Source organism: Anabrus simplex, chromosome 12 (genome assembly GCF_040414725.1).
Source record: "Anabrus simplex isolate iqAnaSimp1 chromosome 12, ASM4041472v1, whole genome shotgun sequence".
NCBI classification, from domain to species: domain Eukaryota; kingdom Metazoa; phylum Arthropoda; class Insecta; order Orthoptera; family Tettigoniidae; genus Anabrus; species Anabrus simplex.
Window position 1 is genome coordinate 11845820 of NC_090276.1, and position 24495 is coordinate 11870314.

General features: G+C 37.1%; 1 protein-coding gene across 2 annotated transcripts in view; it reads left to right on the plus strand.

Moving 5' to 3' along the window:
- Window positions 1–14375, plus strand: part of MSBP (membrane steroid binding protein) — a 43869-nt gene extending 29494 nt beyond the window's left edge. For both annotated transcript variants that reach the window (XM_067156436.2, XM_067156437.2), the window contains exon 3: window positions 878–14375. In XM_067156436.2, coding sequence (XP_067012537.1) covers window positions 878–999 — 122 coding nt within the window. In that variant the 3' untranslated portion in view covers window positions 1000–14375. The remainder of the gene's footprint in view (window positions 1–877) is intronic.
- The last annotated feature ends 10120 nt before the right edge of the window (window positions 14376–24495 follow it).

Genomic DNA, 24495 nt, shown 5'->3' on the forward strand with positions numbered 1-24495 from the left:
TTGACTAAGAAAATATAATGATTTATGAGCCATCTTTATAATATACTTTTCAGAGTAAATTTCTGTCAGAGATAACCATACTAATAAATTGTTTATATAGATGTAACATGAACAAGACCAAAATAATGATTGTTGATAAAGCTGAGAAATACACATCTCCAAGGGATATTCTATTCCTTGGTTGTCATTTTCAGTTCAGGAAGCTCCACTCCTGAGAATGAGAGGAGAACATTTATGGCTAAAACATGTAATGACGAATTTGTCTCATTTATAGAAGAACGCTCTGTCTTGTTAACCACTAAAAATGGGAGTAGCATCCAGTACGGTATTTTGATTTTTCCCCAGTGGAGCCGAGACATGGACTGTTTGTGCTACAGACCTGAAGAAAATCATTTTTGAAATGCGGTGCTGGTGAAGAATGTTCGGCATACCTTGGTCAGCATTTCGCACCAATGATTCCATTATAAACCAGCTCAACCTGAGAATCACATTATCAATATGTAATTGAGTTTTACAATTCTTTGGACACTTATGCAACATGAAAATGACAGCATAGAAAAACTGATCATTCTTGGAAATTTTCCTGGCAGGAGAGATCATGGATGAGTTCCCACTCGATGGTAGAACATTTGACCAATGGCCTCTTCGGAGATCACGATCCTCAGAATTGAGGGAACGATGAGAAAGAAAGAGATTGTTACATTTCTTTTTTCATACTAAGTACTGGTATGAACTCTAGTATTGTTTTGTAGAAACAAACATGTTTGGTTTTTCTATACTGCTTTGGTGAACCCACTTTGGGCCAGATAAATAAATAAATTGTGTTTCCTATGAAGTTCAGAATAATTATGATCATACATTATCTTGTAATCTACAGAGAAGTACGAGTACGTGGGACGTCTTCTGAAGCCAGGCGAGCTACCGACCAATTACTCGGACGAAGAGGAAGAAGGCAGCCAACAGGAGACTGCAGTTGTGGACCGGCCCAAGGAGGAGTAAACTTGTTTAAAAAGTACTTGGCTAAAGGAAAGACTTGCTACTGTATCCTTTATATTTTGTACAGTCTATTACTTAAAAAGAGGCAACTCTTTCAAATAAATTTGGACCTTGACAATGTGGTGTAATATTTGTAGCTTTATTTATTGGTGATGGCTGTATATCAAGATTGTGGGCATTGTGGGTGTCAGAGCAGAAAAGAAAACAGTCTCCTGTTCTTGAACAAAGTAAATGTTCTATGGTTGTGTAATTTCTTGTGTTTTTTAAAATATATGTATATGTGTCTTATTAAATGTCTTTATCGTTCCCTTACAGTGAAATTATTATATACTTTTGTAAAGAAATGTAGAGTGTTAGATAATGATTAGTGCTGGTTTTGAAAGAAATTGGGTGGATGTTCTTTAACTCAGCTGGAGTTTATTGGAGGTAGGGTGTCCAGTGCCTTACTTTTCCTCCTGTAGAGCCTGTGTTGTGGACTGTGAGTTGGAAATGAACTCCTGATCTCTTAAGAGAAGTTATGTATCTTTGATGTTATGTCACATTGTGCTGCTTGTATATTTCATCAGTTGCATTAAAGATACACGTTATAATCAAACATTGAAGAATGTCAGGAAGGTTTTAAATGTGTAAGATTTGTAAATGAATTGTGTGAAAGAATTTTTTTACTTTTGTGAGTTTGAGATAGGTGGAGATAAGAAAGAAAATAGAATGTTGTTATCCAAGAATATGCCTTTTTTTTTTTTTTTTTTTTTTGAAATTGTAAGGAATAACTCATTTGTATTTACTTGCAGTTGTTTTTATTTACTCCCATTCATTTCAGTGAATTTTGATTTTGTATTGTTAATATAAAGGAAAGGAAACCCCTAGGAGGTGCTTTTGTAGTGTATTACATTTTCTCTTCAGTAGCTTCCCTTTCCATGTCCAAGTCCTTACAAAAAACTATGTAAAGTACTCAAAAAAATGCTTATTTTGTCCTTAAAATAAAAAGGATGAGTATGTCTCCTTGACCTGTGTATTTATTCTTGTTATAAATTAAAACATTGCTTTATGTTCCTTGTTTAGTAATAGTAGTATCAACATTTGCTTGGAAATATCATTGTACTCTATTTACAGAAATAATTACATTTTATTCCACTTCATGCACACTCATGTACTGATTATCTCGCCTAGTAACCCTTGAAAAACTGTGCGCGTGCAAATGTACCATGAAGATCCATTTTCAAAGTAGGAAAGAACCAGAAGTCTGCTGGTACAGAATCTGGCAACCACCAGGGATGTGGCACATGTACATTGTGCCAGACAGATTCAGCACACCTCCATTCAATCATATCTCCTGCCAAACGGAGCTATACAGTACCTGTGTGCTGGCGTGTGTCATTCTTTCAGGGTCGTGGCGCTTAGTTAATGGAAGCAGAGTCGTCAACTCTACACATTTACATCTTATGGAGCGTTTCCAGAAACATTTTGATACTACTACTTACAATTCAGCATCCTATTTACTGTATCATTGTTTAGCTGCAACAGTTGGGTAGCACCTGCCATCCATCAATAACTTGTGTTTTTTTTTTCTTCTTTCTCCAGTGAGTAGTGTGTGTGTTTTGATTTTCACTCTTTGTGCTTGGAGAAGCTCAGAGCTGTAAAATATTAGGAAAATACAGGTTATGCGCTGAGCGACTGGGTCACTTAGCTGTCAGCTTGCATTCGAGAGATAGTGGGTTTGGTCAGTAAAACGTAAAACAAATACATTTAAAAAAATAGAGATTGTGATGTCATGGAGACAGTCTTGACAAAAGCAAGATGTAAGTTGGTATCTGTTTACAAAAGACCATTTTTAGTGACCAACTCTTGCTACAACCACTGGTCACTGCAGTCACACTCGACAGCAACTAGTGTGGTGGATGTCGGCCACCAATAGGGTTTGCTCCACTGTAAGCGAATGTGTCTATGAATGAGGATTGGGAGATGATGATGCTTTGTATGTTGCAGAGAGAAAAGCATGGATGAAGCTGAACAATTCATGTTGATCCTTTGTTTAGTGGAAGATCATCAAAAGGAGACAACAGTTTCTTTGTTCTTATCCTCTTTGTCATTTTCCACACTAGAACATTACAATACAAATGAAGAAAGAGTTCCACCTATTCAGTACACATTTGTTATAATAACTATAGGTTAAAACACCATGGTATTAGTTCAGACTTTTTTCGCAAGTCATCTTCATTAAATCTTAAAAAGTGACATGACAATGGACACAGTGATACACAATGAACAATAAAATCTGGTGATATTTTAAAATTGAAATGGAAATATTTATTCCTGGTTTATAGTTATGAATATAAGTCTGTATAAAATGTCCTAAAAAAATTCTGTCTTCAAACATAAACTAAAAACCTTTATTTTCATTTAAATTTTGAAATATCACTAGATTTTATTCTTCATTGCATGTCATTGTCATGTCAGTTTTTAAGATTCATGACTGAAGATGATTTCCAAGAAAAAGTCGGAACTATAGTGCTATTAAAACAACGTGCGTGTTCTGACAGTTCCCAGCGTGGTAGTAAGGGGTGGCAGTTACTATGGCAACCAGTATACGCCTACCGTTTAAGCCAATCCCAGCTAGATAAGCTCTCTGCCTTAAAGCTCCGTGAGGAGGCCGGTCAAAGTTCCATGTTGTCAATTGGTATACTGCAGCCAATGTGGCTGGACTATATAACAGTGTCTGCTTTAAGTGATATTATCTGTATAGTGTGTTTTTGAAATCAGCTAAATATGTATACAGTAGTGCTATTGTCTGTGTTAATAAGTGTATTGTTATCAAGACTGGCATTTTAGTGCCGTGTAAATTTTACATAGTATAATATTCCTAAAATGTAATTTCAGATTTTTCTCAAAAATTGGTAATGCAATTTTTCCAGTTTTAGCATTAACTCAGCAAAATTGGAAAATGCCTTGAAAAGTTGATGTTTGAATTGAAGTATAACAGGTATTACCAACATCCTTCGAAAATACAATAATATCTATTATTTTCGGTTTCTTAAAATAATAATTATACATCCTTGTTCTTGTTCTTCTTCTTTGCTTCCTTCTCATTAAGGTGGATGGGCTTCGATTTTTGGAATTTTGGACAAAGCATGTGAGATTTTAGAAATTAAGAATCATGACCTGCAGTTAGAATACCTAAGGTTTTGCTTTTGCTTCGGATTTCATTAAAAATAGGTCCCATAACTAATGATTGCAAGTTTAAATGCGCTTGAAACGACAAGGCGAAAGATTGACTTTTACCTATCACAACTCACGTTTCAGTTATAGCTGGCATCTTAAATTGTGCCAATGCCTATGGCAGGGTCCGAGCGATTTCCCTTTATGTATGCAAAAAATCTCTTAGGTATTTCTCCCATCCTCACCCGGATTTGAACACAGAATGTTCAGCAGGCCAGTAAGTGCCATTCTGCTGCTGAAATGTACCTAAAAATGAAATCATTCGTCTGGAAATAGACTGATAAAAGCCTGTGAGGGAGGGAAATTATGAGTATGTCCTACGATATTTGAGCTGATAAAATTACTGCTGAGCCACCTTGGAGTAATAGCAACAATATTTAATGTTTTTCAGACGCTTTCATGATTCCAGTTCATGGACATTATTCTCCGCAGCTCCTAGCACAGAGCGAGAGGCTTTCATTGTAGTAGTAACTCCAGCTGGATCATGTGGCAACACAGCACTCCCGCTCCTTTGCTCGGCGCCATGTGCTGCAAGCTGTCAGAACGCACACGTTGTTTTGATAGGACTATAGTACCATGGTGTTTTAACATGTAGTTACTATAATAAATGTGTATTGAATAGGTGGAACTCTTTCTTCATTTGAATTGTAATTATCTTCAATATGGGCCACTATGAAAATTATAACTTAACACCGGAACATGTGCCATCCTTGTTCCTTGGCCACATTGTGCCTGTCTTCCAGAGTTTCAAATGGCAGGATAGGCCTCAATAATAGGAATAAAATCAACATTTAATTGCTTAACTCTGCACTGCGATGTGGCTTTCTTCACTTTTGATGTATTTCCGGTACTGTTCGACAGTCTTGAACTGACTGTAGCAATAAGAAAATGGCTTTGGCGCCATGTGAATGTACCAATGCTAAACAGTGGTCTGCTAGTATTACCTCAGAATCCGGCTCAATGATTAAATGGTTAGCGTTCTCGCCTTTGGTCCAAGGGATCCCTGGTTCAATTCCCGGCGAGGTCGGGGATTTTAACCTTAATTTGTTCATTCATCTAACTCAGGGGCTGGGGGTGTGATTGCCTTCATCATTAGTAATCATCTTAGATATAGGGGCCCATCCTCACAGACTTACTGGTCCTATAGGTAGGGACCTGTGTTTTTTGCGTTTATAACTGACTCTTTAAAAATATTTCCTAAAATTCTTGGGACACAGTTACCTATACTTAGCGTTGTTAATAATTAGAAAATTAGGTTTATTTCACGAAATAAAACTAAATAAGACAATAACGCAAATATGTCAACTTTATCAATTGTACTCTGCTTAAGAAGCTGGTCAGTAACAGTCTTATTTTCACTCTGTGTTCTGTTACGGCTAGTATTATGTCTTTAAAATACCAAAATATGACAATAAAATAATGCAAAATTCTAAGAAAATAAACAAAATTCTTCAAAATTAACCCCGATTTCCACCAAAACATAAAACAAAAAACTCAGGTCCCTACCTATAGGCCATCTATTAGAAGACAACCTGTACCTGGCCTCTCCGGAGGCCATACGCTATTATTATTGCTGCCTGAAACACTTGATAGTGTGATAGCCGACCCAAGGCACTGCTCGGGTAGCATATAAATGAACACATTTATTCCCTTCAGGTATTTCTAAATGTGACCCTGTATTGCCTACACCAGCCCTAACACTCGATTGCTTTTTGTTTGCTGGAGAAAGAAATAGCTGTTGATCTTGTTATTATAAGGTACTGTAACAATTTGCTTTTGTTATTAAAAACTTGAATACATGATTTTTTTAAAGGGGTTTTTTTCCTCCTATGTGAAATGCTACAGTATTAGGATGTACTTGTTATCTCACAAGTATTCATTGGTAGTAGATATGAGATATGCAGACGAACCTGAATTTTTAAAACATCTCAAAAATTTCAGAATGGATAGTAGTCACAGTAGATTAGAAAGAAGGATGAAGAGAGAAGTGAAGTGTCCTTTATACACAGACTGCCTCGATTGTAATTTTGAATTCTAATAATGGTGTCCTGAAATGTCTAAATTTTGTAAACAGTTGTATTAATAATTTAATGATCATAAGGATTTTTTAATGCATACTTAATATTTAACATTGTAATTTTTTAAAACAAATACTGTAATGCATATTTTTTAAGAAATTTAGGTTATGTGGTTTATTTGAGAACTGTTTTTGTAGATATAACTGCAAAAAAAAAGGTACGAAAGGAATATGTATATTCTTTGTTACATATTGGATTTGCTTAAGATATTTTTAATGGTGAACTACATATTAATATAATATATATATTTCCTCTTGTTAGGAGTGAACTTGTTTATGTACTTCAACCATACTATAAATGGACTTTACACATGTTTTCTAACACTGGATCTCTTTACAGTGGACCAGACAGGTCATGATTTTTCTGTGTATTAGAGATAGTATGATATTTAACCTTTTCACTACTGCAATCGAGTATACTCGAGCTGCCTGAAATGTTCTGCCATTGCAGCGATCGAGTATACTCAAGCCGGACTTTGCGCCACCAGTGCTGTGATCAAATTTACTCGATCTGCCTTATAACTGTGTCTCATACACTTCAGCCATCTATTAGTCACACTTTGAACTTAGTAGTTTATTTTTTCCACCAGTAGTTCTGCAGGAAAACATTTTTACATTCGTGCGTGGCAGTCATCATTCGAACATGATATTTACAACTGTGAAAAACATCCGGAGGAAATCTTACACTTTTAGAGGACGTTGAGTCTGATGTGGATTTTGACAGTGGCAGTAGTGATATTGAATTTTATTAGTGAAGGTTAGGGAGAGATAATTAGGTTGATAGACGTGACGAATTTGTTGCCAGAGAGTGGAAGAAATGTCACTGACTTAGGCCTGGCTACATGGTCGGACGACGAGTTTACGCCGAAGGTGCATGCATTTTAAGTGCCAAACCTAGCTATGTCAAAAAATATTTTGACCCCTGAATGCCATGAAATTGATTATTTTGAGGTATTTGTGAATGAAGAGATGTCGGCGAGGGTAGCAGACAAAGCAGACAGATTGTATAAACAGATAGTTCATGCTAAGTTCATGGCAAGTTCCACTCTACTTTGATCAATATTGTGTGTTTAAACTTTTTGCTGTTAATCGTGTATATGGTTTGGTATTGTGCGTAAATATAGTAGGCATAGCCCATAATGCAAATAAAAATTTCTAAGCTTTTCTCTAATGGACGAATCGAACCCTGGATGCCAAACATGAACAGTCTCCAACACAGTAAGAACAAACTGGTGAGTTAAAATACCGCCTCAAAATTAAATTCTATAGTTGATGCTTACATTTTATGTACAAATTGGCGATTATATTTGATGAGGTGGTTGGCTGAAATAATCCAGCACTGAGTTCGCATCAGCCTCTCTGAGAATTCAGCGGTGAAAAGGTTAAAAATCCTTCTTTAAAAACAAAGCAAGCAACTGGTACATCTGTTGAAAGTTCCATAGACTCGAACAGTCCTATGCAGACTTGTGTACTGTTCAGTGCTCTTAGCATGTAAAGTAGGTGCTTGAAATACCAAAACCTTGTTTCTTTTAAGAGTCTAATAAAGAAATGGTGTCTCTGTGGGTCAGAAGTATAGTGTTGGCCTTCACATCACAAGATTGCAGGTTCAAACCCGGCAGAAAGAGTCGGATTTTTGAAGGGCTAGATGAAAAATCCTTGTCACCCATCTTGTATAATGTTAGTTTGTAAAAGATCACTGATCTGATGACACGTTTGGTGTTCACCTGACACAATTAATTAAAACTCGGTCATTGGTGTTGCAACAGGGGTCCACCTTCTCTGCTATACGCAAATTCGACATGCAAGCAGCCTAAATGGCATCAAATCAAAATGCCTACACATTATTATTATTATTATTATTATTATTATTATTATTATTATTATTATTATTATTATTATTATTTATTCACTGTGGCCATCGAGGAGCACGTTAAGTCTTGTGACATTTGGCGAAGAACTTTGCTTCTTTTGAGCTCAGAATTCTCATTCTTTCTGAGTGGGCCTGCTTGCAGGTTTTTATTATTATTATTATTATTATTATTATTATTATTATTATTATTATTATTATTATTCAACAAAAACTTTCTCCAGTTTTCCCCCATTTTGGTTTCAATGGAGGTTTCAAAATGCCCTTGCAATTTTTATTTTTTAAATTCCTGCCCAGAGTTTGCCAGAATCCAACTACAGCTTCTGGACAGAAAGTCAGCCTCTAAGCTGTTGAGCTAATTCAATCCCCACTTTGCCCTCTACAATTTCAACAGCAAAAAATGTCAGTATTGTCTTTTTTGAAATTTAAGCATATTTTGAATAAGTCATTAACACTAGACCCGCCAGAATATATTGATACGTAGAATTGCCAATGCGGTCATTTTGACTGCTATTGAAATTATTATATTTTTATTCTCAGTACACACAGTTACTCATCATTGTTTCGCCTCTGTTTCTGTTCATTGTCTTGTGTGGTTCAATATTGATTCATCCGTAAAAACTGCCACACACTTGTCAGAAACATGCTGTTTTGAATATGCAATAGGTCCTAGATTATCTTTCAAGATATCATGGTGAGCAAACCTACTGGGTGTAGTCTTTCCAAAGTCTGCTACGGTCCACTCTTGGGAGGCTTTTATCTTGGTTTATGCGTCCCCCTGATGCCGTGCTTTATGGATTACAGTTTCTATGGCTGTAATAGAATAATTGAAAACTTGTCAGTACTCACCCTATGTAAGCCATCATAATTTGAATGCTGTATAAATCAAGGAAACCTTGATTGTAATAATAAACTCTTCTCCTTGTCATGAGGTGATGCAGGTCTTTTCAGACACACCCCCAATGGAGGTGAGCTGCATGTACCATTTTAACCTCCTGGCATTCTTAAATCTCTGGCAGTATGAGGAATTGAACCAGGTCCTCAGAGGACGGCAGCTAATAGTGTTAACGTTACGGAGGTGGACATGATAACAACTTGGCTTCAATCTGAACAATCCGGTTTTCAGAGTGATCACTTGATTGACAGCAATTTTTGTCTGCAGCTGTTCCTCTTAGGACCTTTATATCTGGACCACACTTTACAGCAGACATATCTTCTGGAATGTCATGCAGTAGACTCGGCAACTCGTCATTGGTGAGAGGTGGTGGTCTTTGAGACATGTTCATTGTATTCCTGTGACAAGCCAACGAATGACACCACCAGAGGCTCGGAGACAGTTCATAATGTAGCAGAGTTCCATTGCTGTGTTTGATAGAATAATTATGAGCAGATGATTATATCTGAGTGAGTGCTGCAGACATGTATTCATCCTCATCGATTTTCTGCGCCAGCAAGCCGGGTGTGGGTGTTTACAAGCCTCTTCCAGTTTGTCCTGTCCATCCACAGCTGATGTTCTACTGTTTGCTGCCAGTTTCATCATGTTTGGCAAGGTCTTTGAAAATTTGCTTTCCCCAGCTATCACCGAGGCCTCTCTCTTGGCCTCTTACCAACAACATTCCTTTCATAGTATGTTCTTGGGGTTCTAATTGGAGTCATCCTTCTCATTGTCCATACCATCATAATATGCTTAATTCTAAGGTTTCCAACACGCTCCTGTCCAATCCAAGTTGTTGCCGAATACTTTCACTCCTTATTTTGTCTCCCCTTGTCTTCTGGAGACATGATCAAAGGAACTTCACTTCAGTAGGCGACTTTGTGCAGATCTAGTCAACGTTGCTGCTTCCAGTCCATATGTTAGACATGTATTATATATTTCATTATGGTTGTTAATACACCAGTCAAAGCAGTTAAAATGACTGCTTCAGCGGTTGTCTGTGTACTCATTACTAACACCCTATCCAAAGATGCAAAATTATATTTATTATGGATGATCCTGAGTTCTAATCAGTAAAAGTCACTGCAGTTCAATATCCTACAATAAAAACTATAGTCAGAATAGAGTTTGGCAAATGTCCAGCAGGCATTTTGACCGCCCTGGCGGTTCCAGCATTAACAAAAAGGTTTAGCGGGTATATTTGCATGTGTATTTCAAGATTTTTACAGTAATGAGCATCTGATTTGTAGTAATGAGGTAAAGAGTTTGAAGATCCTGAGAAGATAAACAAATATTAATACACGAAATAATTTTGAGAATTAACAATATGAAGCAAGGCTTTGAATGTGAATAGAAATACTGTAAATGGTTTTGTTCCACTTCCTATTTATACCTGACTGTCAATTGGGAGGTTGCCGTTTATCACATTATTGCTTGTGAGATTTTTTAAGAATTACACCACCACGTTACGGTGAACGCTGTGGGATACGCAGAAAAGATGTTCTGCGACATTCCTTAAAGACATTTCACTGTATGGGAACGTTTTTACTGTTATACTTTTATAAGCGACAGATGGAAATGGTATGATTCTTCTGAATGAGATGATGTTGCTTTTCCCCCATAACCTCTTCATTTTTAATTTTAGGAGGACTAGGTTATGTTTTCGACATGGTAACTTGTATCAATCAGTCTGACCCACTTTACCCGTCCTGAATATCATTTGCCTTTAATTAATATTATATACTTAAGCAAAATATGAATTTTCAGAAGGAAAGAAAGGAGGTATTTTTCCTTCTTCTTGCTAATATGTATCTATTTGTGTCCAATTGTTTGCATTTACTTTAAATCAAGCCCTGTCAGTTCTGCTACACACTTCTGCTTGGAGCTTTTTCAAGAAGCTTGTTGCTAGTAAGGCAGAGCGTGCTTTTGTACGAGGGGAAGGTAGAATTCGTGTTCATGCCGCCACTTCCAGACATTTGGTTAAAGTTTGTTCAGTAAAATCTCGTTAATCCAGATCCTGACAGGCCAGACTTCATTTAACCCGAGAAAAAAGGAAACTTGTGGAAATGCAGATTACAAGGTTTAAAGAGTGCTGGAAGCCAAAATTTATATTCATCGCATAGTCAAGACGTGCCAACTTCCCCGATTTAAGTGGGAGACTCCTGAATTTTTGTCCTTCCTCCCACTCATCTGATCGCAGGCACTTGTCTCTTGATTTTGAGAGCAGACTTGTTTGTTGTTTGAAAATACCATGTCTTTCCTGCGATTTATAAGTAGTTTATGAAACTACGTTTGAGTGGATTAGTATTTGGAAGAACTGAAACTCAAACTGCCACAGAAAAAACTGACAAAGCAGTTAGCTAGTTCGGGCTAGCCTTTCAGATTTCAAAGATGCCAAAACATACTGATATTATTTTACTTTTTTAGGCTTAATGCCCTTTAAATATACCATAATCAAGTGTTTTGTTGCTGTAAATGGGGTTTCAATACCCTTTCTACTGTTCTTTTAGATTATTCTGGTTAATATGGTCAACGTATCCCCACCACCAGTAGGTTTGGATTAACGAGTTTTCGTTGTATTTGCTTAGTTCGATTGAACTGTGAAGAAATACGAAGTGTAAAGATTCGTATATCACTGATGTCAGGAAGAATAGGCATTGGATTCAAAATATGAGTATGTCCTTATTTTCGGGAGTGATTATAAAGATCTCAATATACTTTGGTAGATATTTGTTATAATTGTTATTGTATTATATTTTCTTATTTAGCATTCAAGTATAAGCTTGTTAAAAGACATTTACTTCAAAGTTTAAAACTTGGGTAGCTAACACTGATTACTTTTGTGTAGAACTGTAGAATTTTTACTAGATGTATATAATTTATGGATGCTATGAATCGATTGAAGTGGAAGAAGCACTGCAAGAAGGCAGAAAATGCAAAGTTGTTGATGATGATGATTCAGTTTGCTGTGCTTTCCCATTTTCTCGCCAATACCTAAGGGCAAAGATGTTTCCTTCCCAGTTATAGACCTGTCTGTTTCAGTGCGACATGAAACCGATAGGAAAAGGGGAAAAAAAACTTTGACCTACATGTTAATTCCAAAGTAATATAAATAAAATAATCACATGTAGTTGCATACTGCGGTGTTTAACTATGTAATAAAAATGCAGTACACATTAGTACCAAAAATAAATTGTTGCTGTACTTGTTTATTTTGGAAAGAAATTAGTAAGTTTTGTTTGATATTTGCTCTTAATTAAATACTGAACTTAAAGCTTCCACAGCAGTTTACTATTCCTTTGTGGCATATCGAAGGGAACTTGGCAGCGCACTGAATTTGTTCAGTTTGTCCCAACAATTCTAAATATTGCCATTGTCATACCTCATTAAATCCATGCACTAGAAAATAACTGTGAGGAATGGCTAATTCTTAAATTTTTATACTTCACGCCTCCATCTATTCATGGGAATTCTCATCTTTGGGTCATTAGCCATACCTTCTACCGTCCGAAGAGACCAGCTTATCGCTTTCCGCGAGCCATTTAATGTCGGTATCATTACAACAGGTGTTTTTAAAAATTGCCTCCTTGCTGTAATGAATAACATTTTACTAAGATGATGAATTTCCAGGGGCTGTACAAGAATGTTGCTTAATGCTGGCTTATCGTTATATCGATTTTCATTATATGGAGATTCGATTGTATATTTTCATGGCTGGATGGTATACGCAGAACATCACAATACAATGTTGAACACTATTGGTTTTTTTAACGAGAGTTGGAACCTGACAGCCAGTTGCCTTGATTCACCTGGTTGGTGATAATTTACATGGAATTACATTGCAATTAAAAACACCGTACACACATCTTCGTTTTGGAGACTGCCCTTCAGCACTAAAATAGTAAAAAAAATTGTTCGGGTGGAATATCTGTGCTTATGTATGCAAATTCAATGGGTCACTGGTAAAACAGTTCAGTTTTTATCAATTGTATGTATGTAGTTCATGCACGTTATATCCCTGCACGAGACTCTGCCAGTGAATTTAAAAATTTTAACATTCTAAAAGTTTTCTTATATGTGTAAATTTTATGGCATCTGACCTTCAGTGGTATATGTTGTAAGGTAACCAGATAGTTTACCTGAAATCTGGGGACATGTCAGCTCCACAGTACTGTTGTTATGTTGCAGGTACTGTTAACGTTGTTTCTGTTGCTGCTGTTGCAGATATTTCAAAAACTAGCATTGAAGTGATTACATTTTGGTAACAGGCTATTTCTGATTGGTCATCTAAAGAAAGTGCTGGTTGGAAAGAATCCAAAGACACAGTGCGTATTAACTGCATATTCAATAAACATGTTTAAAGAAGAATAAATATTCATAGTATTGAAAAGCAATAAATATTTTATCTTGTTTTTAATCTTTGACCGTTCAGCACTTCGAAGTCTCCCCTTTTTGTTAACTTATGATGTGCGTTACAGTAAAACAGTTCAGTTGGATTGGTTGCTTCTCACTCCAGTCGACTCAGATTCTAGTTAATAGACTTTTTTTATTATGGTCGTTATGTTGTTGATGTGGAGAGGTTAAAAATACTTGTATTTATTCCTCCACTTACTGGTACATCTAACCAGAACAGTCTGATATTGGTACGATTGCGTTTACAAATGATGTGATGTTCCAGAAATGAATATAGCATAGCTAGATCAGTAGGAATCCGTTGAAATAGCTATTTCTCCATACGTGAGAGAATTGCAATTAGTTATATGAAATATTTAATGTATGCTTTGTTATGAGCACTAGGAACAATTTGTGTTGGAAATATAAATTTCCATTTCGATTTTGGTTCTACTTCCTCCTCAAGTCGAGTGTGTGAACTCATTTGACTAGGCTTGCTTTAAATTCCTAATAATATGGTACTTCAATTAATTTACCATAAGATTTTGAATGGAACTGCTTGCTAAGCAGCTGACAAAAGGATAATAAAGATTGCTTTATATTGTGGTTTGTTTAGGCAGGACAGTGATGGAAACACGGCATGAGCTTGTGGATTTGAAACTTGCTTGTACGGCAAATTTTGGTAAAAAATATAATTTTTAGCAGGGAGAATGAAACCTTCTCTTCTCAATTTGTTTTCAAGTCTAGCTGCTTTGTTAATTATACTAATGTGTTTCTATCATTCGTGCCTCAGTGAGCCAAAATGATTATCCCATTGTATGTTACTGTATGTACATTTGTATATCGGTGAGCTTGAGACCATATGAATGTGAATAAATGAAAATTTTCATGTACCTCAGACTTTCTTTTTTTAGCTTGCAGCTCTTATTAGTTTACCTGTACTCAATGTCCATTCATTGAACAGTAAGCCAGGCATACACAGGTGATAGCCTGTCAGTTTAACAAAGAAAGAATGAACTTTCTGACAGCCTGACACTCAATATAGTTGGTCTGTTATTGGACATTATAAATTTTCCAGCTAACTCATTCCTGATTGCCAGCGTTTCACCCCAGTGTGCTAAGTTGGGCTCGTCAGTTGGTAAATAGCAACTTGGAGCCACCGGCAGTGCCAATGCCCTATGAGAGACTTTGTCTCATTTCCAAAAATTGATGCCTGTCTGGCCATCAGATGATATAGATATTGATTCCCATAAAGAACCTGAAATACAGGTCCTACCAAAAGTTTAAAGACGCCTGCATATTTCATGAACATGATTCCTGTCCTTAAACTTTTAGTCTCAGGCTTACGATTATTTATAGGGAACTAGAATATATTTAGAGGAACATTTGCTGAAATTTTCATTTAAATATCGCTCTTTGTTTCGAAGTTACTGTGTTTTTAATGTACTTATAGTTGGAAAGTAAATAGCAATTTTTTAATACTTGAGGACCTGTGGAGAGTACAATATGGGGATTACATTAATAATCGTTATTGTGGAGAAACACAGATACCTGAACAATATTTATAATTGTAATAGAACAACTGAATATGTTTCCATTTTAAAATATCCACCGTTTAATAGCTCGCCACAGAACCACACAAAGTGGTAAAAGAACGAACATTCCTTGACTTTGGCTTGACAGGAGGCCCTTGAAGCTACAGAGATTATTTTTGTGTACGTTGTACTGTAGATATCCCACTACTACGTAACACGCAAATGATCTCGGTAGCTTGAGGGGTATCCTGTCCATCTAAGGTCAAGGAATGTTTCTTTACCACTTTCTGTGGTTCTGTTGCGAGCTATAAAACGGAGGATATTTTTAAATGGAAATATATGCTGTTTCTCTATTACAATTCTAAATATTCTATAGATATCTGTGTTTCACCACAACAAAAATTATTATGCTACTGTAATCCCCATATTGTACTGTCCAGATCTCCCCAAGTATTAAAAAATAGCTATTTTCTTTTCAATTAATATAAACAAGAACTTCAATAACTCCAATAACTTCAAAACAAAGAGCGATATTTTAATGAAAATTTCAGCAAATGTTCCTCTAAATATTTTCTAATTCCCTGTAAACAATCTTATGCCTGAGACTAAAATTTAAAGGACAGGAATCATGTTCATGAAATATGCAGGTGTCCTTAAACTTTCGGTAAGACCTGTATTTGTCCCGAATGAGAAAATTTACAATACCAATATAGTTGGTCCATTATTGGACATTATAAATTTTCCAGCTAACTCATTCCTGGTAGGCAGGCATTAAATTTTAGGAATGAGACAAAGTCTCTCGTAGTGCATTGGCACTGCCGGTAGCTCCAAGTAGCCTACGCAGTGGCCTCCACGGTATGCACTAGTCATGCGTCTTGGTAGGTGTGCTATTTACCAACTGATGAGCCCAACTTAGCACACTGGGGCAAAACGCTGGCAACCAGGAATGAGTTAGCTGGAAAATTTATAATGTCCAATAATGGACCAACTATAGTGGTATTGTAAATTTACTCATTCGGGATAAATATTTTGGGTTCCCTATGGGAATCAACATCTATATCGCCTGACACTCGGCATTCCCTTCTGCTTGCCGTCTTTAATGAGCACTTGCAGATGGATGACTAAAGATCTCTTTGTGCTGGTAAGTTGCAGCTTACTTTTCGACACTACTAGACGGTTATGCGGTTTTGATCGCATAGCTGTGAACTTGCATTCAGGCGATGATGGAGTCAAACCACATTCTCAGCAGCCCTGAAGATGGACATCGCAATACCCTGGGCTGCGCCCACAGTGTGCTTTATTTCTATCCTACTTCCAGTGCTGAGTGTGGTAATCGTATGAATTTCGCTATATTTTCCAAATGAGTAGAAGTAAAATTATCAAAAAACGCAAAATAACAGTAACACGTTCCATAATACTATAAACATATGCTAAATTAGTTATTTTTGGACAGCTGCATATCATTACTAGAACTTATTTTTCACTGCCACTATTGTGTAAATTAGCTATTTCTGTGTTGCCAATAACTCGCTGGGACCTGCCATGTTTACAAACTTGAAACGTGTGCTGATATCTAAAAAATAAATGACTGTGAAGATATGCAACATCCCTTGGCAAAAATAATTTGCTCTGAGCTTAGTCTAAAGCTGTCTCTTCCTGCTATCTTTTGACAAAGCAAAGAACGATTATGAAATCCATGTAGCAAGTGTTCAAATTCCATGGCATACCATTGCGCCACATACATTTGGGAGTTAAATAAGACCACAGTCTCTTCCTTCCTAGTCCTAGGCCCCATCAACAAAACAAATTATACATAAATCTTGAAATCGTTAAAATATTTCTTTGTGTCTAAATTGTTTACTTATACTTACTATGTCACTTAGTAAAATCAATCATTGGCAGCAAGCAGAGGAGCAAGGACATGTTTGTTTGGTTCAGTCAAGTGTAACGTCGTTTTAATTTTGACAAATTTGGTACCAGCTGAAACTGAAAAATTTGACAGTTAAAATGGCTTGCATGGTCGGACGGGATTAAGAGGAGATATTCTGATTTATATGAAAGGTCTCGGAACTATAGCAGTGTAAATAAGGATTTAAGGAAAGGAGAACTTTCAAGAGCAGACCAGATTTTCAATTTTAATATATAGTGACTAATTTAATAGGTTTTATTCATTTTATGATTTGAAAATTATTCTATTTTTAAAGTTTTTACTTAATGACATAGTAAGTATAAGTAAACAGTAGACACAAAGAAATATATTGACGATTTCAAAATTTCTAATTTGTTTTGTTGTTGACTGTATTGTACAAATGTATCAAGTCCAAGGATTTACTTTGCTGTTTCGACACCGCTGAAGAAGAGAGTAGTAGCCCTCATAACATGTACGGTAGATAATTATAATAAAATGTAAAGCATTGACAAGGCGGAAAAGTGTTTCATGGAAATTGAATATAAGTCAATACGGACAAGATTGAACCAACATGGATAAAATAATCAATTCTGGTATTAGAGCATTCGAGGCCTAGGGAGTCTTTCATTTCCATGACCCTTGTATTTCTTTGGCTAGTACCTTCATTTTTCAAAGTGTCGGATCCTTTTCATTTTTTCTCTCTGATTAGTCTTATATAGAAGATGGTTACCTAGTACTGCCTCTTATAACAATAGCCACCTCCACCACTTCCCAGTCCTAGCCCTATCCTGTGCCATTGTCGTCATAAGACCCGTCAGAATTTAGTGCAACGTAAAAGAGACAAAAGAAAGAACCCTTTGCTGTTCTCCACTTAAGGGCGGCTGCCCGGCCAGAATTAGTGTTCTCTGACGCACATTAATCCCAATAGACGCAGCAGCATAAATGTCACTCTTTAAAGAAAGCGACATAGAATACAAACTAATAAAGATGTGAATGAATTTCTCTTGCTTTTTGTTTCTAAGTGATCAGTGCATATATGTTTGTACTCGCCCTAATTTTGAATCTAAATATTGCCCAAGTTCCCTAAACCATTTTAGTTTCATTGCCTGCCTTACTAAAGGGCACAGGCAGAAGTAATTGTTAACTTCAGGTAAAACAACCAAACCTATATAATTTTTTTTTTTTTGCTAGTTGCTTTACGTCGCACCGACACAGATAGGTCTTATGGCGACGATGGGATGGGAAAGGGCTAGGAGTTGGAAGGAAGCGGCCATGGCCTTAATTAAGGTACAGCCCTGGCATTTGCCTGGTGTGAAAATGGGAAACCATGGAAAGCCATTTTCAGGGCTGCCGACAGTGGGGTTCGAACCTACTGTCTCCCGAATACTGGATACTGCCCGCACTTAAGCGACTGCAGCTATCGAGCTCGGTCCTATATAAATTAGAACACCACATACATCCTTATATCGTCAGCATTATGTTCTGCCTAGTAGTATCCGTAGTGCCAGTTTTTCTTAGTAAATATTCAGCATGAATATTCGTCTGCTTTACTACGAGCTCATAAAATTCCGTTCACTTTTATTTTATTTTATTTTACCGGGTGAGTTGGTCATGCAATTAGAGGCATGCAGCTGTGAGCTGGCATCCAGGAGATAGTGGGTTCGAACCCCACTGCTAGCAGCCCTGAAGATGGTTTCCCATTTTCACACCAGGCAAATGTTGGGGCTGTACCTTAATTAAGGCCACGGCCAATTCTTTCCCACTCCTAGCCCTTTCCTACTATCGCATCGTCGTCATAAGACCTATCTGTGTCGGTGCGATGTAAAAAAAAAGAATATATATATTTTTCTGAACTCCCAGAAGGTAAATCATGATTTGAACCAGCATTGTTTTCCATATTTCCAATTCATTAAAACAGTTATCACAATATTACTTGTAACTTTTCTATGTAGGCCTGTCCCTCAGTCTTCACACAAGATTTATTCCCGTTTTCATGATTGTCAGAATCAATATCGCTACTACATTCATTAGAATATTATTCTGAATCTGTACTAATTTTTAACCTACTCCAGTGTGTGGACACGCCACCAAGAAGGCCGCAGGAAGCAGGTCCACAAGGACTCGATGGAACATCATCATACATGTAGACCAAACTTGTTATCTATATAAGCCATAGAAATACAATCATTAAAATCTGAGATGTTCCCTCCTACTCAAAACTGCTTGAAAACCAACAACCAGCAGTGGGCCATCACACATCACTTCAGTACATCATGATTGTACTTCACAAGTGTTTAACTGGTGCAGCCAGTTTTAATGACCCATTTTACCACTACATTGATTCAGAAGAGTAGACAAGACAACAAGAGTGAATGCTGTTATAGTTATTAGTAGTAAGATGCTGACGATGATCTATATAGATCGAAACTAGTCCTGTAATGAATTTTTAAAACCATAAAAATATAAATTCATGTGTATTTATCGTTGTAGAGCCTCCGTGGCTCAGACGGCAGCGCGTCGGCCTCTCACCGCTGGATACCGTGGTTCAAATCCCGGTTACTCCATGTGAGATTTGTGCTTGACAAAGCGGAGGTGGGACAGGTTTTTCTCCGGGTACTCCGGTTTTCCCTGTCATCTTTCATTCCAGCACCACTCTCCATTCTCATTTCATAGCATTTATCAGTCATTACTAAATCACTTTGGGAGTGGCGACCCCATCGTACTAATAGCCTATATCTGCTTCATTCATTACATCCCTGACCCGGTCAATGACTGGAAAACAGGTTGTAGGTTTTCATTTTCATGTATTTATCATTATATATTAATACTGATTGAGCCGGCCCCGTGGTGTAGGGGTAGTGTTCCTACCTCTTACCCAGAGGCCCCGGGTTCTATTCCTGGTCAAGTCAGGGATTTTTACCTGTACCTGAGGGCTGGTTCGAGGTCCACTTAGCCTTCGTGATTACAGTTGAGGAGCCATATGATGGCGAGATGGCGGCCCCGGTCTACAGAGCCAAGGATAACGGCCAAGAGGATCCGTCATGCTGACCACACAACAGCTCGTAATCTGCAGGCCTTCAGGCGCTATGGGGGTTGATTGTTATTGATTGGGTGAAAACATTCAACCTTTATAATTGAGAGCATGCAGCTTGTCTCCATACCCAGAACAAATTGTGCTGCTTTCCTTTGTACCTTCACCAGTTCCCATATCAGGTAATCCAGGTGTGGGTCCCATACACTAGAACAATACTCTTATTGGGTCTTATTAGCGACTCATACGCCCTCTCCTTTACAGCCTTACTACAACCCTTAAATACCCTCATAACCATATGAAGAGATCTGTAACCCTTATTTACAATCCCGTTTGTGAATGAAAATATTTTCTTATATTAATACCTAGGTATGCACAGTGATTCCCATGAATTACTACCATTCCGTCAACACAGTAATTAAAACTGAGAGGACTACCTCTTTGTGAAACTTCCAACATGATTTTTAACCCGGTTAACTGTCCATTTCACAACTTTGTTGAGATCTTTTTACAGTCGCTCACAATTTTGTAATTCATTGAGATTGTGACTGGCGTTAAAGTATTGGTCTAGGTGTATGTAGTAATTTTACACAATACTTCACACATCAACAGGACCAGCAGTTTTTTTAAAATCAGGAGTTTATAAGATCAAATGTAACACCTGTGGAAAAACCTACATCGGGCAAACCGGTAGAAACTTCAATATCAGATACCACGAGCACACTAACGCAATAAAATACAACAAGTTTTCAGCCATCGGCCAACACATGCAAGATTATAACCATAATTTCACCAATATCGAACAAGACATGGACATCCTCGTATTAGCAAACAAGGGCCCTTTACTCGACATAATGGAAAATTACTACATACACCTAGACCAATATATTAACGCCAGTCACAATCTCAATGAAATCTCAGAGAAACCCACCATACTCTTCGATTTATTTATCACTTTCCTCAGAAACAATAATGCAGCCAACCTAAACTCAATCCTAAATTTAATCAAAGGTACTTTTCCGAGACAATTACCCTTTCTCCCGCACCCTTCAGCCCCTCCTTAAGCCCTCTTCCCCTCCTAAACCACCTCCACTCTTCCTAAGCCATATATAATTTTATATGTGTCATTTCACATTGCATTCTTCATTATAAGGACTTAACTGTTTTCCATGATTATATAACTTTTACAACACTAAGCCCCCTTTTATACTTTGTTCCAAACCTCTTATGTATATTCCTTGTATATTTATTAGCTATTACTCACCTGACCCATACTAACATCTCTTTTCATTTACCACATTCACTTGTTATTCCATAATAATCTTACTGTTAAAATTAACATGTTCTTAGGATTTCGTCAACAGTGATCTTTGCTTTGATGTGGCTGATGATGACCCCTAGATGGGTCGAAACTAGTTCCATGTAATTTTAAAATATTGTGAATATATTTTGTATTGAATAGGTGGAAACCTTTACTGTGTTGTTACACATAGATATAAGCCACGTGTGGTAAGGTTAACCAAGATACCAAGTGAGTTGGCTGTGCAGTTAGAGGCATGCAGCTGTAAGCTTTCATTTGGGAGATGGTGGGTTCGAAACGTACTTTCGGCAGCCCTTAAAATGATTTTCCGTGGTTCCCCATTTTCACACCAGGCAAATGCTGGGGCTGTACCTTAATTAAGGCCACGGCTGCTTCCTTCCAATTTCTAGCCCCTTCCTATCCCATTGTCACCGTAAGACCTATGTGTGTCGGTGCGACGTAAAGCCAATTGTAAATTGTTAACAAACATAAATGCAGAATTACTCTAAATGTTCAGATTCTGAATCTGATTAACTCGTTTCAGGATTTTGCAGTCTTCTGCTGTCTGTAAAATCATCATTTTCATTTTCTGGAGATTTAAAATTTCTCTCTTCACTGCCACAATTTTCTGGTGGCTTGTGACTGTATCTTCAGGAGATCTGCAAGACAAGCAGAATAGCAGATAACAGTGTAGGCTTATAATATCTTAACCAGATGTCATTCAGTAATAAGTATATAAAAACATCTGTTGGAAAATAAAACGACCACTATTAAAACTTAAAATCACTCAGAGTGTGACTTTTGACTATCTCTGAGGGAACTCTTCATTTTATTTTAATTATACTCATATTTTAGGCTTTGCAATAGAACCTCTTAACTGGAGGAACAAAGGGGAGAAAGGTGATTTTGGATAATGAAAATTTAGGATAATAATTAAAATATAATTTTTATAGTTAAAACTTTCTTGACATTTTAGATTAAAGTAAATGAAGACAATACAAATGCAATGCTAATAAAACATTTTAATAAACTACTGTACATGTTTAGAAGAAAGCATGCTACATAGTGCGTATACAATGGGATTGGCTGGCCGGCAGGCACGCTCAGCTTATGTGCCTCCCGTTGATTCATGAACCCCCCCCCACTCCACGGCAGAGCAACAAGGACAACACATCGCTCACTTTATCCGTGCATGACACGAGATGATAATTAAAATTAAGAAAATAAGGTCGTACTTTATGACAGGAGATGTTGGAAATGTTCTCCTCCTGAATCCACACACACTTCTAGCATCATCTTAGGAAACTCCGATTCACACGCATAAGCTTGTTTTCCGTAATTGAGGCTATTTCAGTTTAAACATTTTCATAGCTGTCCATGCTGAGCTCTTCAAAACCCTGGCTTCTTGTCCAACTCATTATAGGGATTTTGCAGGCGTACGTTCTAATTTTTCTGGGATTTCATTTACCCTTCCCTTGTTAAGTACACGTTTTTCAACACTTTGCTTCTTATCGAGTAAAGAACCAGTTTCTCTCAATTTGTTTACGAGTTTCCACACGACCTCTCTATGTGGAGGGCGTACACCTGGAAATTGTGTTACAAATCGCCTAACGACTTCTCTGCAAGACTCTGTTTTCACATAATTATTGTACATAAATACCCTTTCCTCTACTGTGTACACATGTGGAGGCATTGTGAGAATTATACCCCAAAGTAACACTTTCACAACTTGAGAACAGTTGGAGCGAGACATCAACACCTAATACACATTGCAAGCATGGACGTGAACTGTGAAGTGCGGGCATTCCCATGCTGTCGCTGCTCTGTTTAACAGGAAGTGGTGGGTCAACGGGAGGGAGATAGCTGGGTACACCTCCCAGCCAACCAATGAGAGAAACTTGCTGTACTTATACTGTAGATATTGTGCAATTTTTTTTTCCTATCATGTCGTTTTCTTGCCGCTATGTCACACCACTGTTTCATTAGCATACCATCAGAAGCCTTTTGAGGGGCCCACAGACCTGCAATATTATTGCGCAATATTGGGGTTTGTGCAATATAATTGATAGTGTGTATTTAATATTTTAATATTTAATATATTGTATGAAATCAAAAACGTTTGAAATATATTGTGCAAATCGCAAAGTACTGTGCCGTGTGTTGGCAATACTGTGCAGTATTGCATCCTCCCGCCAGTTGGTATCAACAAGTGGGGGAGAACGTATTGTGATGGCAGACAAACAGGTGATGAAAAAATTTATTTTGGAGTTTATCAAAACCTTCCGGTTCTATGGGACGTCAAGAGCAAAGATTACAGTAATCGCGTTAAAAAAAGGTGAACAGAACAAGCTGCTTATTGAGAAATATTGCGAAAAATACCCGAACGACGACAAGCAAGAAATTATTTTTTTTTAAATCAGTTCTCTGCATTCAAACTTCCGGAAGGAAATGAAGCGGCTTCATGATACAGAGACGAGTGTTCACCAAACAAAATACCGGCATGGACTAACTATATATTGCCATGCATATTGTACGTCTATGAACATTTTGCACAATATATTGCACAACCATCAATATTATCTCCACACGATTCTATTTATTGCACAAACCTGATTGTTGTGCAGTAATATTGTACGTCTGCGGGCAGCTAACAATATATTGTACAATCCATTTTGCGCAATAATATTGCACGTCTATGGGCCCCTTTACTCATCACATCACAAACTGAGTTGCAACAGAGAAAGGAAGGAAGCAGTCAAGGTTGGAGAACATGCATTCTGTTATTCATCACCTTTCACTATCAGAGGGTAGAGAAAGGTCCATTTATTTAGTACCATTAGATTAATATAGTATCTTGTTTAATTGGTACTAATTTAGACTTTGCTACATTAGGACATCTTCAGCCATGATCAAATTTGAAAAACATGTGTACATATAACCACTAATAAAAAATAAAATTTGGTATGTCTTAAGTAAAATATAACTCTAAACCAGTGATGAAATGTCAGTCTACACATTTAAAATTGAAACTAAAATGACACATTAAAACTATTGTGGCTGGTGTTGGACTGTGTTAATGTCCATATGATAACAATGTATAGGACATGATACTGTATTGGCTTTTGGGCTTACGCCGTGTCAAGAAAATAAAGTGAAATTCTTTACGTTTCACAGAGAACTGTGCTCTGCGTCCTCAGAAGAAATCTCGACTGACCACGAGAAAGGCTTCCTTAAACAA